At 34.6% G+C, this 12,561-nt stretch overlaps 1 protein-coding gene across 1 annotated transcript; it reads left to right on the top strand.

Moving 5' to 3' along the window:
* The first annotated feature begins 1,368 nt into the window (after positions 1–1,368).
* Positions 1,369–11,951, top strand: LOC124454444 (homeobox protein aristaless-like 4). The gene is made up of 3 exons (XM_047005255.1): positions 1,369–2,016; positions 2,245–2,525; positions 11,208–11,951. Exons 1-3 carry the CDS (start codon positions 1,818–1,820, stop codon positions 11,880–11,882), a joined length of 1,155 nt encoding a protein of 384 aa, XP_046861211.1. The 5' UTR covers positions 1,369–1,817; the 3' UTR covers positions 11,883–11,951.
* Positions 11,952–12,561: the final 610 nt, after the last annotated feature.

Raw genomic sequence — 12,561 nt, 5'->3', positions numbered from 1 at the left:
TTAAAATATTTTTTATCTGCTGTTGATGCAATAAGGGACTTGAAATTGTCACGTGGACACACAATTTGGTCGTTGACTCATTTTCCCGCCCGCATGCAACACTTATATGAGGCATATAAATCTTTAATTAGTCTAACTTTGTTTATTTAAGAGCTCATGTATCAGGATATAAATATAATAGAGTTACTAAACTTGGGAAAGAATTCATAAAGATAAGACAAATGCCAGATGAATCCGCTTGCTTGCAGAAGACAGACAAAAAGGCCTTTTAGATTTTTTGTTTTGCTAGTACACTACGTTCGTTCGATTTTCGTTATGCGCATATTATGCTAATTAACCGTATTGGAAAGTGTTGTAATGTAAACTTTGAATCAAGGCATTTGGCAGCGCGTAAATAATCGTCGAGCGGACACGTTCTAAATATAAACTAATAAACTTAAATACGTGTCATGATATTTAAGTCGGCTTCTCTCACAGTCAAATATTGACAGCCTCGTGAGTGCTTCAATATGTGGTAGCTAATAAATTATTGAAAGGAAGCCAAGTGAATGAATGATGTCCAATGTAAATAAACAGCTGGTCTGTAGGACTTCGTCTGGGGTAAAAAGTCCACAATGCAGTCTATTGCAAATATTGAAAAGTAAGAATTGGTTATCCAGTGTCAATGAATGTCGTATGGCAATTGGATAAAGGAACATGAGTGATCTAAACTGTCATCAAGATCAGCAGGATATATTTGACATGATTCTTATCGCAGTTTCATATCCGAAATGTTTTAACATCTTATCTTTGTGCATCGTTCCCGAGCAAACAAACAGTGGGAGCCGTACACAAATTGCGCATATGCCCGAACGACAGGTACGACCGAATTCACGAAATCATAAACACGTTTTTGTGTCAACATAACGTGCTCTTCTCAAGATGACAAACAAAAACAAGCTGTCCAGTTGTTTACTTGTACGAGCACGCACAAGTCGTGCGACGGACAATTAAAATAAAATCATCTACAGCCGTGGGAAATATATAAAGCGGGAAATCTTTTATATTAAATATTTCCTAATCTTCTTGACAAACGGCTACTGACCGACATGAAATCTGTCATCCAGTGAAATCCTGACCCAACACAAGTGTACATTTGCCGCTTTCCCGCGTGTTTTTATATAAGCTTGTGTTTTGTCAGTAGTCTTCTAGTGTTGTAATCATTTGTCTGTATGGTGTCCAATACGAGTGTTTGGTGTTGTTTTTTACTCGAGTCCTACCGTGATTGTCTGACACTTCGGATGTTGAACGAACTGTCGGCAGCCTTTGAATGAAATAGTCTTTCCAATTGTGGTCCCCCTGCAAGGCGGTGCATGCATTCTTCTTAGTAATTTCCTTGCTGGTTTAACATCCACTCTCCGGCTCAGCGCACCCGTTCATGCACTGACAGGGCTGCATACACTTTTATCTGTCAGGGCGAAAAAATGGAATTCGATTGATTGCAAAACAGAAGTGTCTAGTCTGGTAGGCAGGCGAGTTAGTTCTTTGGCGCATATTTTATCACAATACCGACAGCTCATTTCAGCAATGCCACTCGTTCGTCGTTACAACTACTCGAGTGACGTGTTCAGATCCTAATTAAGAGATGTAAAAGGACTAATTATTTCTTAGCGATTGACAATTGGATGAGATCGGATCCGCTTGTCAATTCTGTGAACGTTTTGTAACATATTGCATGTGAACTTGCCGTTTACCACACGACAAGATACGATCTGCTAAGCTTCAAGTGTATAACCTGATAGCAAAATTTGTTTTTCGTTCACTTTCTTTTGTAAGCAATGCAGAACTACTCAGTTGGAAATATAGGTAAAAGAGCTGAGATGATGCATCGCGCCATGAACGCAGTTACACAGTCTTGCCAAATGGGAAACGTTCCATTGAGTCATCCACAAATTCAAAATAGAAGTTCCAGTAGCCGTTCACCACCATTATTGTCGGGAGACTCGGCTATGGAGCTTCCGCAGCAAGTGGAAACAGGTAAATAAAAGCACACTCAAAAAGCCATGTAAAGCAGGTTGAATATGTTTATCAAACAAGGCCTCTAACACCTACCCGGAAATTAGGTCGCTGCACTCTGACCAACTTAAAAACTCGCGCTCTTCATAATTCAATTTGTTTTAATCAGTGAAGTGATTTTATAACGCACGCCACTTCGCGAGCATGGTGCGTTAACGATGCAATAAAGGTAATTCGTATTGAAAATAGGGAAGGAGAAATTAACGGTGAAACGAGAACAGGCGCGAACACCATCAATGGTTCAAGTACACGGCGAAAACCCAAACAATCCAGCTTCTCATTCACCGATCATGGACACGACAGCAGCGCACGAAAACTCACCAAAGCGTAAAAAGAGACGGAATCGAACAACATTTACATCATATCAACTCGAGGAAATGGAAGGTGTATTTCAAAAGACCCATTATCCCGATGTTTATACTAGGGAACAATTGGCACTGAGGACAGATTTAACAGAAGCTCGCGTACAAGTAAGAAATATGTCTGCGTTTATGTTTTATGTCATTTCTTCATACTAAGGCTCAACGATCATAATTTTACATGTGAAGCGAGAACAACCAATGTAGGATTTATCATATCTAATGAAGGTGTTGCACTTTTATTGATTTATATAAATGTAGAATTTATTGTCCACAACGCGAAATTGGTCTTGTCTACACGTTAACTTTACAAACCATTATTTTCACAAAGATCAAAATGTTTGATTTTTTGTGCGGTAAAATATCTCACTTAGCTTCATATATTAGCTACACGCAAGGGAAAAGATGGTTTTGTCTGGTGTTACCTATATTCAGGTATTTGTATATTGATCTAAGTACCTACAACAAAAGCATTCATCACAAATTTCGCTTTGTTTTCAGTCACTATTTTTTATTCAGCACGATGTAGGATTTTCTTAAAAATTTTTTGAACATAAATTATCACAAAAGGCGCTCACAAGCCACGTAACTTTATTACAGCAAGATGAATGAGTCAATTTGCGTAAATTAATTGAGTGCTATAGATCATAAATACACAGGGCAATCAATATACATTTTAATTAGAACATTTCAGTAGTTATTATAGAAGCGTAAGTGACGAGTAGCCATAGCTTGAAAAATTTTATGTGAATGCTTTTAACTAAAACTCACAACCATAAGAAATTATTAAATTCTAAGCATAGCTACTTTATAAGCAACAAGAGCTCGATTCTACCTGCATGTGTTATTGTGTAGCTGACTTCTAAAGCTCTGCTTATTTTGCTTATAATTTTATAAAAATCGATACAAAGACCCCAACCAAGTCTCATTATTCGTTTGTGGAATACTAACACAGTATGATGATATACCCCTACTTCAGTGTAAGCTATATATAGTGTATCCGCTAAAGGATATTTTTCTGTTAGCTAAATTTTGCTTTGCCTCTTTAATTTGAATTATTAGCTATCTTTGGTCATAAAACACCATTGTAGAAAAAGGTACTTTGACATTTATGGCATTTGCTATCACGGCATGAGAAGTTCCTCTTAACAGAGAACTTAGTGCGCAAAAGAACTTGCAAAGTCCGTAATCCCACAACTATTATGAGGTAGAAACGTTTAAGATGAAGCGTATTTTTTAAGAAATCAAAAAAGCATTTCAATATGCAAGCTAAATTGGGCGCGAGGGAAAATAGTCGCTCAAGAACGGCGATCATCAACAGTTTCATTTTTCTACACATACTGTTTACAAACACATTTAGTAATTGATTGCGCTCGTGATAGTGACTTCGATTATTTCAACAGGTCAACAAACATCAAACACTCTGTGAAAGCACTAACTGGCAATTTCACCTTGTTATTTCATTATCTTCTTATTAAACATTATTAGCACGCTCCAATGAACGAGCTGCATCTTAAACGACGTACCCACAAACTATACAACGGTTTACTTTTCTAAGATTTTGAAGGACTACTGTTTCAATTACCCTTAAACAAATTTTTTCATCAACGTAATTTAATTGAATACATTTTGTAACAAAGCATGAATTACGAAGCAAAGATAATAGCTAGTTTACATAAAATGCTTGTTCATGTTTTTCGATAGCAATTGACGTTTAGCGATTTACAGTAAACTTAAAACGCATATCAGGAGTAATTTTATAGGTTAACTAAATAGCAGAGTCACGCAAATCTATAAAATTCCAAATACAACATGTGCGTTCCATTGTCCAGACGATTCGGCATTGTCGGCAAAATACAAAGTGTATATACAGCTCAGCCATCCACTATATATGAAAACAGATGTTTCTATTGATTGGAAAATACATCGTTATACTTTTCGGACGTGTTTTCGGTACTGCTGTTATGGCTTGATATCTGGAGTAAAAATCACGAAGATTCATTCGAGGAAATGCTTTGAATGAAATTCATTTGTCCAAAAAACGAATTGCTCGATCTGTATCTAAATGGCCCCGTCACTCATTCTTTAATAGCACGAGTAGTTTCCTGGGGTTAATAAACTGTCTGCTCAATGCATTTCTCCACGATTTTATTAGTTTCCAACTAATATTCAAGCAGAGCGAGTAAATGTGGACAATAGAAGCTTTATGACCAGGACCAGCATGCAAAGACTTGACTTTTATAAATGTGTTTATGAAATCATTGTTCACTTTGTATATTTTGCTACTTTACGAACAGATTTGAAGTAAAAACTGATGATTTTAGAGCTGAGATTGGTATAAGATCTGCCATGACTTATATTACCTAAGTTTTTTACTGCAAATTTTTTAAACACTAATTGAAAGATTTACAAAATTTGTCAATTATTGAATATGGACACGAAACCTTACAATATTGTATGTCTATTCGATATTGATAATTTAGCCACATTTACGATCACAAACTGTGCATGAGTCAACGAAAGAAAAATTAAATTTATCTATGAATGGACACGAACACAAAACCTTAGCTACAATATATTTATATTTACTTGATATTAATAATTTAACTACATATACGATCGCAAACTGTACGCGAACCAACGAAAGCTGACAAATATTACTACACAAGCAAAACGGGCTCCGATCTTATTCATAATTTTGAATCATTCATGTCAGATTTAAAAGGAAATTTAAGAAATGAACATCTGAATTAAGTGTTTCACCATCTGTCGTCCAGAAGGACATACTCATCGTTAAAAATTTGTTTTTATACGTGAGAAATAAACGTCGACATAGTTAGCTGCAATTTATGCGAAAAGCATGAATTTTTGAGTTTTGTATGATTTTTGTGCTCCTACAAGAGGCCAGAAGCAAAAGCAAAAATGCGATTGCATTCTGTATATATTTTAGGAATCTATAAGGTATTGTGGAATCTATATGGCATCGTGCAAAAACGAAGCAAGATAGTAGTTATAGCGAATAGCAACAAAAATATGAAGTAACATCTTCCTGAATTAGCTATGTATTTTTATTACAACTTGGAAGCATAAATTCAGAGGAACTGTTTGAAATCACAGCTAATTTTCTGACAACTTTTATAGCTGATCAATTCTCGTATATTTTGTTAAGCTCGCGCCTAAGAGTCTAAGATATCATCCTGCCACAGTAAAAAAATAACTGCTTATCAAAGCAATTTCAGGTTTTATTTAACTGTTTCTAATGCGCTATTTTCCCTATCAAGTTTAATGTATCAACTAGCTAATGTAGCAAAAGTAATCGTATCAGTTTTAGCTTGCCTTGCACAATACGAACAACAACACTCGCCATTAGTAAAGCAAGAAAAAGAAATCGCGTAATATGTAAGAGAGAAAGTTACATTTTGTATAGATTTAACTTGTCACAGAAATTCGTGATCTACATTACATTAATTTGATTAAGTCTTTCAGACCACATGAAGAATACGTTTTAGACCTCAATAAAAACCTGTCCGACCTTGACTATTTTCATTATTGCAAGAACTAACATGTAAATATTGACAACAAATAAAGCATCGAAGTAAACTATAAGTACCCAAATGACTACATATGGTTGAATAGACTATTAAAATAGTGCAGGTTGTGTCAAATTTGTTTCGTGCTGTCAAACTGTCTGAAATGACCTTTCTTTGATTTTGCTGGCGAGCTGAATGGGATGTAATTTACTACAAAGATTGCATCATCTTGATTACACAAAAGTCACCGATATCGTTTACCAGCTGATATAAGCAATGAGTCGAAAATAAAACATAGCTTCTTTGATTAGAACATATTTCAATATTTGAAAGGGCTTGAAAGACAAGACATGACAACTTTACAGCATTGATGTTTTGGGTTCATTTCAAATCTTTCATATTTGCTCAAAAATTGAAATGACATTGAATTTGAAATATTTAGAAAAACACTGTTATACAACTCGATTTTACTGCTGTTACTAGGTTGCATTTTTAGTCGTGTCACATAATTTGTATGTAAATTCATTTATGTATATATTTAGACCAACAAAATATGAAAGACGACTCATTTTAGTAGAAACATTTATGTATATATTTAGACGACAGCAACATAGAGCTTCTTTAAGTTCATGTGTCATTTAAGTAAATCACCAACCATCAATGTGTAAGTTTACCAAACAACTTCTAAACAGGTAGATCAATTTCTAACTCAAAAGCTAAATTATACATTCAATATAATGCATACCTTGCTACAAAAACTTTAATTTTATTATTGCTATAAGAAAGTTGTGGTCAGTAATTGTGATATCAAAGCGCGTAAGTCTTTATTCTTGCTGTTTTGTTCAAATGGTTCTATATAATCACATCTCCCACACAAAATCTACATGAAACTAAATTCAACATATCAAGGTATCATCTGACAAAACTCTTTACAGGATACAATATATATTATATTCATAAACTTTACACGGATCAATGCAAAATGCAATATTTTTACAAGTGAAAAGCAATCAAAACAATCCCAGAGAATCACACAGTTATGGACTCAATCGTTTAAACTATGATCATTGAATCTAAGTTGTAGTGCAATAAGCAAATATTTTTACTGTTACACATTTATTTTTACATGTTAAACAATGTTAAACATTTATAAATATTTTTACAAATATTTAACATTTTAATGTTAAATTTTACAACTCGCTTATCATGCTTCCTTAAATATTACAGAATAAATGTAAGTGTAATTCGTAATTTTCATTTTTGAATGACAATGATTGCATTAAAAGAAGCATTTTGTAAATCTTAGCGCTACCCTTGGACAGAATAATTGAACATATTCGTTGTAAATCTGAGCACGTTTTCTGAACACGACTTTGGAAATGAAAATTCATTTTTAAACAGTTCGATATTCAAGTATAGAATGGACATAGTTTGCTAAGTTGTTGAACCAGTTGGACTGACCCGTTGCATCAATGCAGCTATGAATGAACAGTTATCAACGCGAGTCGCTTGCGTCACTTCAACACTTTGTAATAAGTATTTGTGAGTCGGAAAAGAGGATTAAGTGAAAAAAGTTCGATTTGCTACGTAACATAATTAAAGTTTACGTTTGAATGAAATTCTTATGGATATGTAAACTCAACTTTTATTGAAACTTGAAACTTATTAAAGGTTGATGGTTGGTTGTAAAGTGTGGCCTTCCTCAATTAGAATTTATTGCACTACAGTACCCAAAGTGTGGATGTTCGTGAGTGAAAATGATGTATCTTACATGAAATGCGTTTACTTCTACTAAAGTGACTGGTTATAGAGATGATGTCTGACTTACACGGTCGACTGAAAATTTACTTTTTCACAACAGGAATTAATTTTTTCTCACAAAACCAAGAGCAATTTCATCGTTAAAATAATTTACCCAATGTAAAATATGGGAAATAAATTCAAATCTGAAAGCGGCTGTCGTGAGTATTTGCTCATTGCGTGACGTTTAAGTACTTAGGGGCATGGTAATCTTTCTCTTTAAAGAGACCCGACTATTCATTGGTGTTATAATCTGTCAACACCCTTAGCGTCGACAATTGCTCACAATGCCACACTCAACTACGCACGAGCTAAGCATATGTTTAATTCAGCATTGTTAAAACTGTCGCTTGACAGCCTTTTGCATATCTTTTCGCCGATCAAAGAAATTATTTACTTAAGCTGTTCTTCTTCGAAAACATGCATAATTACTATAGTGAAATTTAAGAAGAATTCAGTGGAAGATCAAAATAATGAAAACATTACTATTTTAAGATATACAGCAAGGAAAAATAGATCCGGTCATGATTCAATGACACTTAACTAACTCGTATTAAAACCACAAAATCTTTCCTTTATTTAGTTAAATTAATTACGACAAGAATAAGTTGGAATTTCTTGGCTAATTCTTCATTGTTTTTATTCGTCCAGCTCATGTATTTTTAGTTTGAGCTTGTATTTTATAGATGCTTGGTATTCGCTTTATCAATCGTCAAATGTTTGCGTGCTAATTTTCTAATTTAAATTTTTAGATTGATTTGTTAACTTTCACGTTAAAATACCTCAAATATTTTAGTGTGTCTTGTAAAGAGTTGAGCTTTCCAAATACTAGCTAGCAAACATTAAATGTTTTCACGATTATTACAACACAAGCGTTGAGGCATTTTATCAATTAGCAACAAAATCAATAATAAATAGTTAAACAAACATGAAAATAGTCATCTGAGTTATGGACTGCATCGCAGACTTAAATGTTTCAATAAATATTTTTTCTCTCAGATTGATCAGCTTATGCAACATTTTTGTGTTTTCCTCTCGTGTTATATTTTATGTCTTAATCCATGATTCACAGTTCAATAGCTAATCAGGAAAATACTGCTTGCATGCATAGTAACTTGGATCAATGTAATTTTATTGAGCAATAATTCACATTATTTAGCACAATTGTAACAAGCCCTTTATGAACAAATAGATTTTTAACGTATACTAATCACTTGATATTTTTGTGCTCCACATTTTAGGCAAAGTTTGTTGTGAAGCTAAAATAGCCTAAAATAGATTTGTCTTGGTTAACAGCCTACAACATGGCAGCAGTAATCGGTCAGGCATTTTATTAGCTCAAACACGTGCGCGCATATCAGGCTCTCCTTCCAGAAGCAAAACAAGCTCGTTTTTTACGCACACAATGCAAGTAGCTACTTTTGTATTCTATTGGAAAAACAATGAATGACTTAATTTTAAGTTATTTTTTCTCGTTTCTGTAAAACTGAACCAACCACTTCAAATATTTTAGTTCACATATGCATAGTGGCATTTCAAGTTTTCGATGCCTGGACATTGATTCTTTAAGGTCTATTCTTTGAAACGCTTTTAGAATTGAGAAATGAAATGTGATGAATATTTTGTTGGAAAATATTTCGATCATTTTCAATATGGCCTGTTAGCTACAATGCATATGCGCATTTAATATACACGACAAATTTTTTTAAAATAGACATGTTTCGACATCTCATGATGCCATCTTCAGTATAAGTGAAATAATAAATAATAGTAATATTATTAATAAAAGTAATATGATACATAAATTACAACAATTATAAGGAAATAAGATAAATTAATGGGGAGCGTCCAAGCGTATTATAAACTAAATATTGTATTGAATTTAGAAACTCGAACACTGAGGTCAGGGTTAGTTTTGTTAATGTCTTCAATTTTTTCTATTTTAAAAAAACTCGTCGTGTATATTAAATGCGCATGAGCAAAAGTGCTTCTACAAAATCATGGATACAATGCATGTATTTTGCGAATTACAACTGCAATTGTGATGGTGTGTAAAAATTCAGTCAATGCCATTGAACTATACGAAGGAAACATTGAAATGCTTATATCGGTGACGTTCAGTTGAGGTAGCACAAACTACCGCCTGCATTTGTTCTCGAAGTAAGAAACTTTTACTTTTCTTTAGCGTTGATTTGTCATGGCGATGAGAGTACAGGAAATTGATTTTCAGTTATATTTCTCCCGCCCAGCCGGCAGTCATGCAATAAATATGAATGACACACGAAACACACATGGCTAACATCACGTGCTTTCAAGAGTCATGAAATAAAAAGAAATCAAATAGAAAAAAAGTTAATTGCATGATTGAATTAGTTCGGATGTTTGAAAAAATCAAACATTGATGCTTCTCCCCCCCACGCGCGCCAGACACTCTGAATTGCACGCACAAAAAGAAATTTTCTTGTTGTTTCGTTGTCTCAACAAACATACTTGTCATACGCTTTTCAAAATGCTATTATTGTAGCGCTTTGTGTCATGCACAATATTCGGCAGCACATATCAATGTCTGTACATATTTTTCAATCATTCAATGAAAGATAACGAGAGATTATCTCACAGGGGTCCAGCCCTTGTGAAAAAGACTTATATGTTTAAGATATTTCTCAAGTGCATTCGTCTACACAGGATATTAAAGTGAATTTTTTGACTTTCTGACGTTCTGTGTGCGTTTCATAAATGCAAAATATTTCATACGCAAATAAATGTTGCCATATCGCACATCAACAGCAAATAAAATTTATGCTCAATAACGATATCCCTTTACATTTTGTATTTGACGATGTGTTTTTAAGATGTGCTTGAACCTTTATTACAATTTTGATGTTTATTTATCTTCAAATCGATCAGCCTAAGCAATGAAGCAATAAAACGGTATTTAACTTCTACGGCTTGAAATTTCAACCAATCATCTTTTAATTAAAATAACTAAAGCTTGTCGAGTGGCAAGTGCATTTCTAAGTAGCACTTTTTTTATGCAAAGTTGATTATCTTGATACGAATTCGAATGAAACTATTATGTGAACAAAAACACTCATGGTATTCAACTTGTCTGATTCATGGACCGCCTAGCATATTTTTATTGGGATGAGCTACAGCCCAATGACCTAGAACCCAACGTAGCTACTAGATATCTGACAGCGTCGAAACTCTATAGTTAAAAGTGAGGCAAGTCGCTATCCTTGAAGGTGGAAAAACCGATAATATTTATGACTGATATCTGATTTTCCTGAGTTGATATTCATTTGCATATAGTTGATACTCTAGGTTTGGGTTTTGAAATGTTTGATAGGATTGGTTTTTGCTTATTGCTTCAAATCATTGCTATAGCCCCTTAGCTCTATCTCCTTCACTCTGAAGTGCCTGTATTTCAAGAAGAAACCTAACTAGTACGTTTTACTTTCAGGTTTGGTTTCAAAATAGACGAGCGAAATGGCGAAAACGGGAAAGATTTCCTCAGATTCCTGTTCGGCCACCATGTCTTCCAAACTCACCCCATTTGTACCGCGAATCCCCTTCCTACACAAATTCTGCTCCACCACATTGGTCTTCCACTGCAGCAATGGCAAGACCTCCACCAAAGTCACCAATATCTCCTTACAGTCCCCAAATGTCCTCAGGTCTAATAGCAAACCGAGGAGTGATAAGATCGCCGACGTCAAATTCGCCCCAAAGTTACACGGGAGCAAACATGCACGGTAATCCTGTTGCGCATGTCATTACAATGTCCTCCCAAATGCCACAATATCTCCCGTCAAATCGCGGTGTAATATCGAGCCAAACAGGTCACCATCCAGGTATGGTTCACAACAATATTGCGGCCTCCATGTTGCCTCACGAAATGGCGGCAAACAAGAATATGCATTCACAACCTATAAACACATCTCAGCCTCTTTCTCACGGACCTGGTGGAACTATACTGAACGGAGGACATGCCGCAATGATGTCTGGCTCAATACACAATCATCCATTAGAAGGAAACTCTGAAATGGACAGAAAGAGTCCCGGATCAAAAGCACTACGCCTTAAAGCAAAAGAGCATTCGCTTCCTATGGGAATGGTTAGAAACTTTCGTTGCTAATTATGTAAATGTATTTGCTATAATTGTGTAAATTGATTATAATTATAATAAAATTTAACGGAATTGATCGAGACTGTTCAGCGGCAGGTGGATTTCTTTTTTAAATGTTTGATTTTATTTTGTTTTGCTGATGAAGCTTACTGACAATAAAATAAAAAAGCCTTTCAGCCTGGCCTATTGCAAGCAAAAATTACATCAAATGCCCATTTTCGTCGCTCAAAAAGGTGAAATTCTGGCTACGATGCAATAAATTTGCTTTTCATTGAAAAGCTGGAAAATCGTGTATTTCATTTAGCTTGTGTAACTGGAGAGAGACAATTTGTTCCGCATGATTAATTTAGTTACACGCTATTTTGTCCATGTTTGTTGCAACTTAATCTTATGATCAATATGATCAATATGATCAATATGATTACGTTTTTGTGGCTGCTGTAAGTCAGTCAACGTCTTTTTGCTTTTACAAAGCTTTTGCGTTGGAAATTTGAGAAGAAATACAGTGTATGCGGTACTTTGTTTTGGTTCTACTAATGTTTTACAAACCCAATGAAATCCAAGGGGCGCAGAACTGTCAAGTTCAGCATAAAACTGTTGGGAATAAACAATTAATTTATGTCATTTCCGTTTTTTTTGGGACAGTCTGTACACCATGGAGACAGCCCAGTATGTATGGTGATTGATG

The sequence above is a fragment of the Xenia sp. Carnegie-2017 genome, unplaced genomic scaffold (assembly GCF_021976095.1).
Source record: "Xenia sp. Carnegie-2017 unplaced genomic scaffold, XeniaSp_v1 HiC_scaffold_3, whole genome shotgun sequence".
NCBI lineage: Eukaryota > Metazoa > Cnidaria > Anthozoa > Malacalcyonacea > Xeniidae > Xenia > Xenia sp. Carnegie-2017.
The sequence above is the reverse complement of the archived record's forward strand: the minus strand, read 5'-3'. Positions and strand labels throughout refer to the sequence as shown.

What these genes read in the sequence shown, in the direction of transcription:
- LOC124454444 (XM_047005255.1), top strand. Translation starts at nt 1,818, where the DNA reads ATGCAGAACTACTCAGTTGGAAATATAGGTAAAAGAGCTGAGATGATG. An exon ending in TCCGCAGCAAGTGGAAACAG is followed by an intron (nt 2,017 to 2,244) that starts GTAAATAAAAGC and finishes TATTGAAAATAG; the next exon opens with GGAAGGAGAAATTAACGGTG. An exon ending in TAACAGAAGCTCGCGTACAA is followed by an intron (nt 2,526 to 11,207) that starts GTAAGAAATATG and finishes TTTTACTTTCAG; the next exon opens with GTTTGGTTTCAAAATAGACG.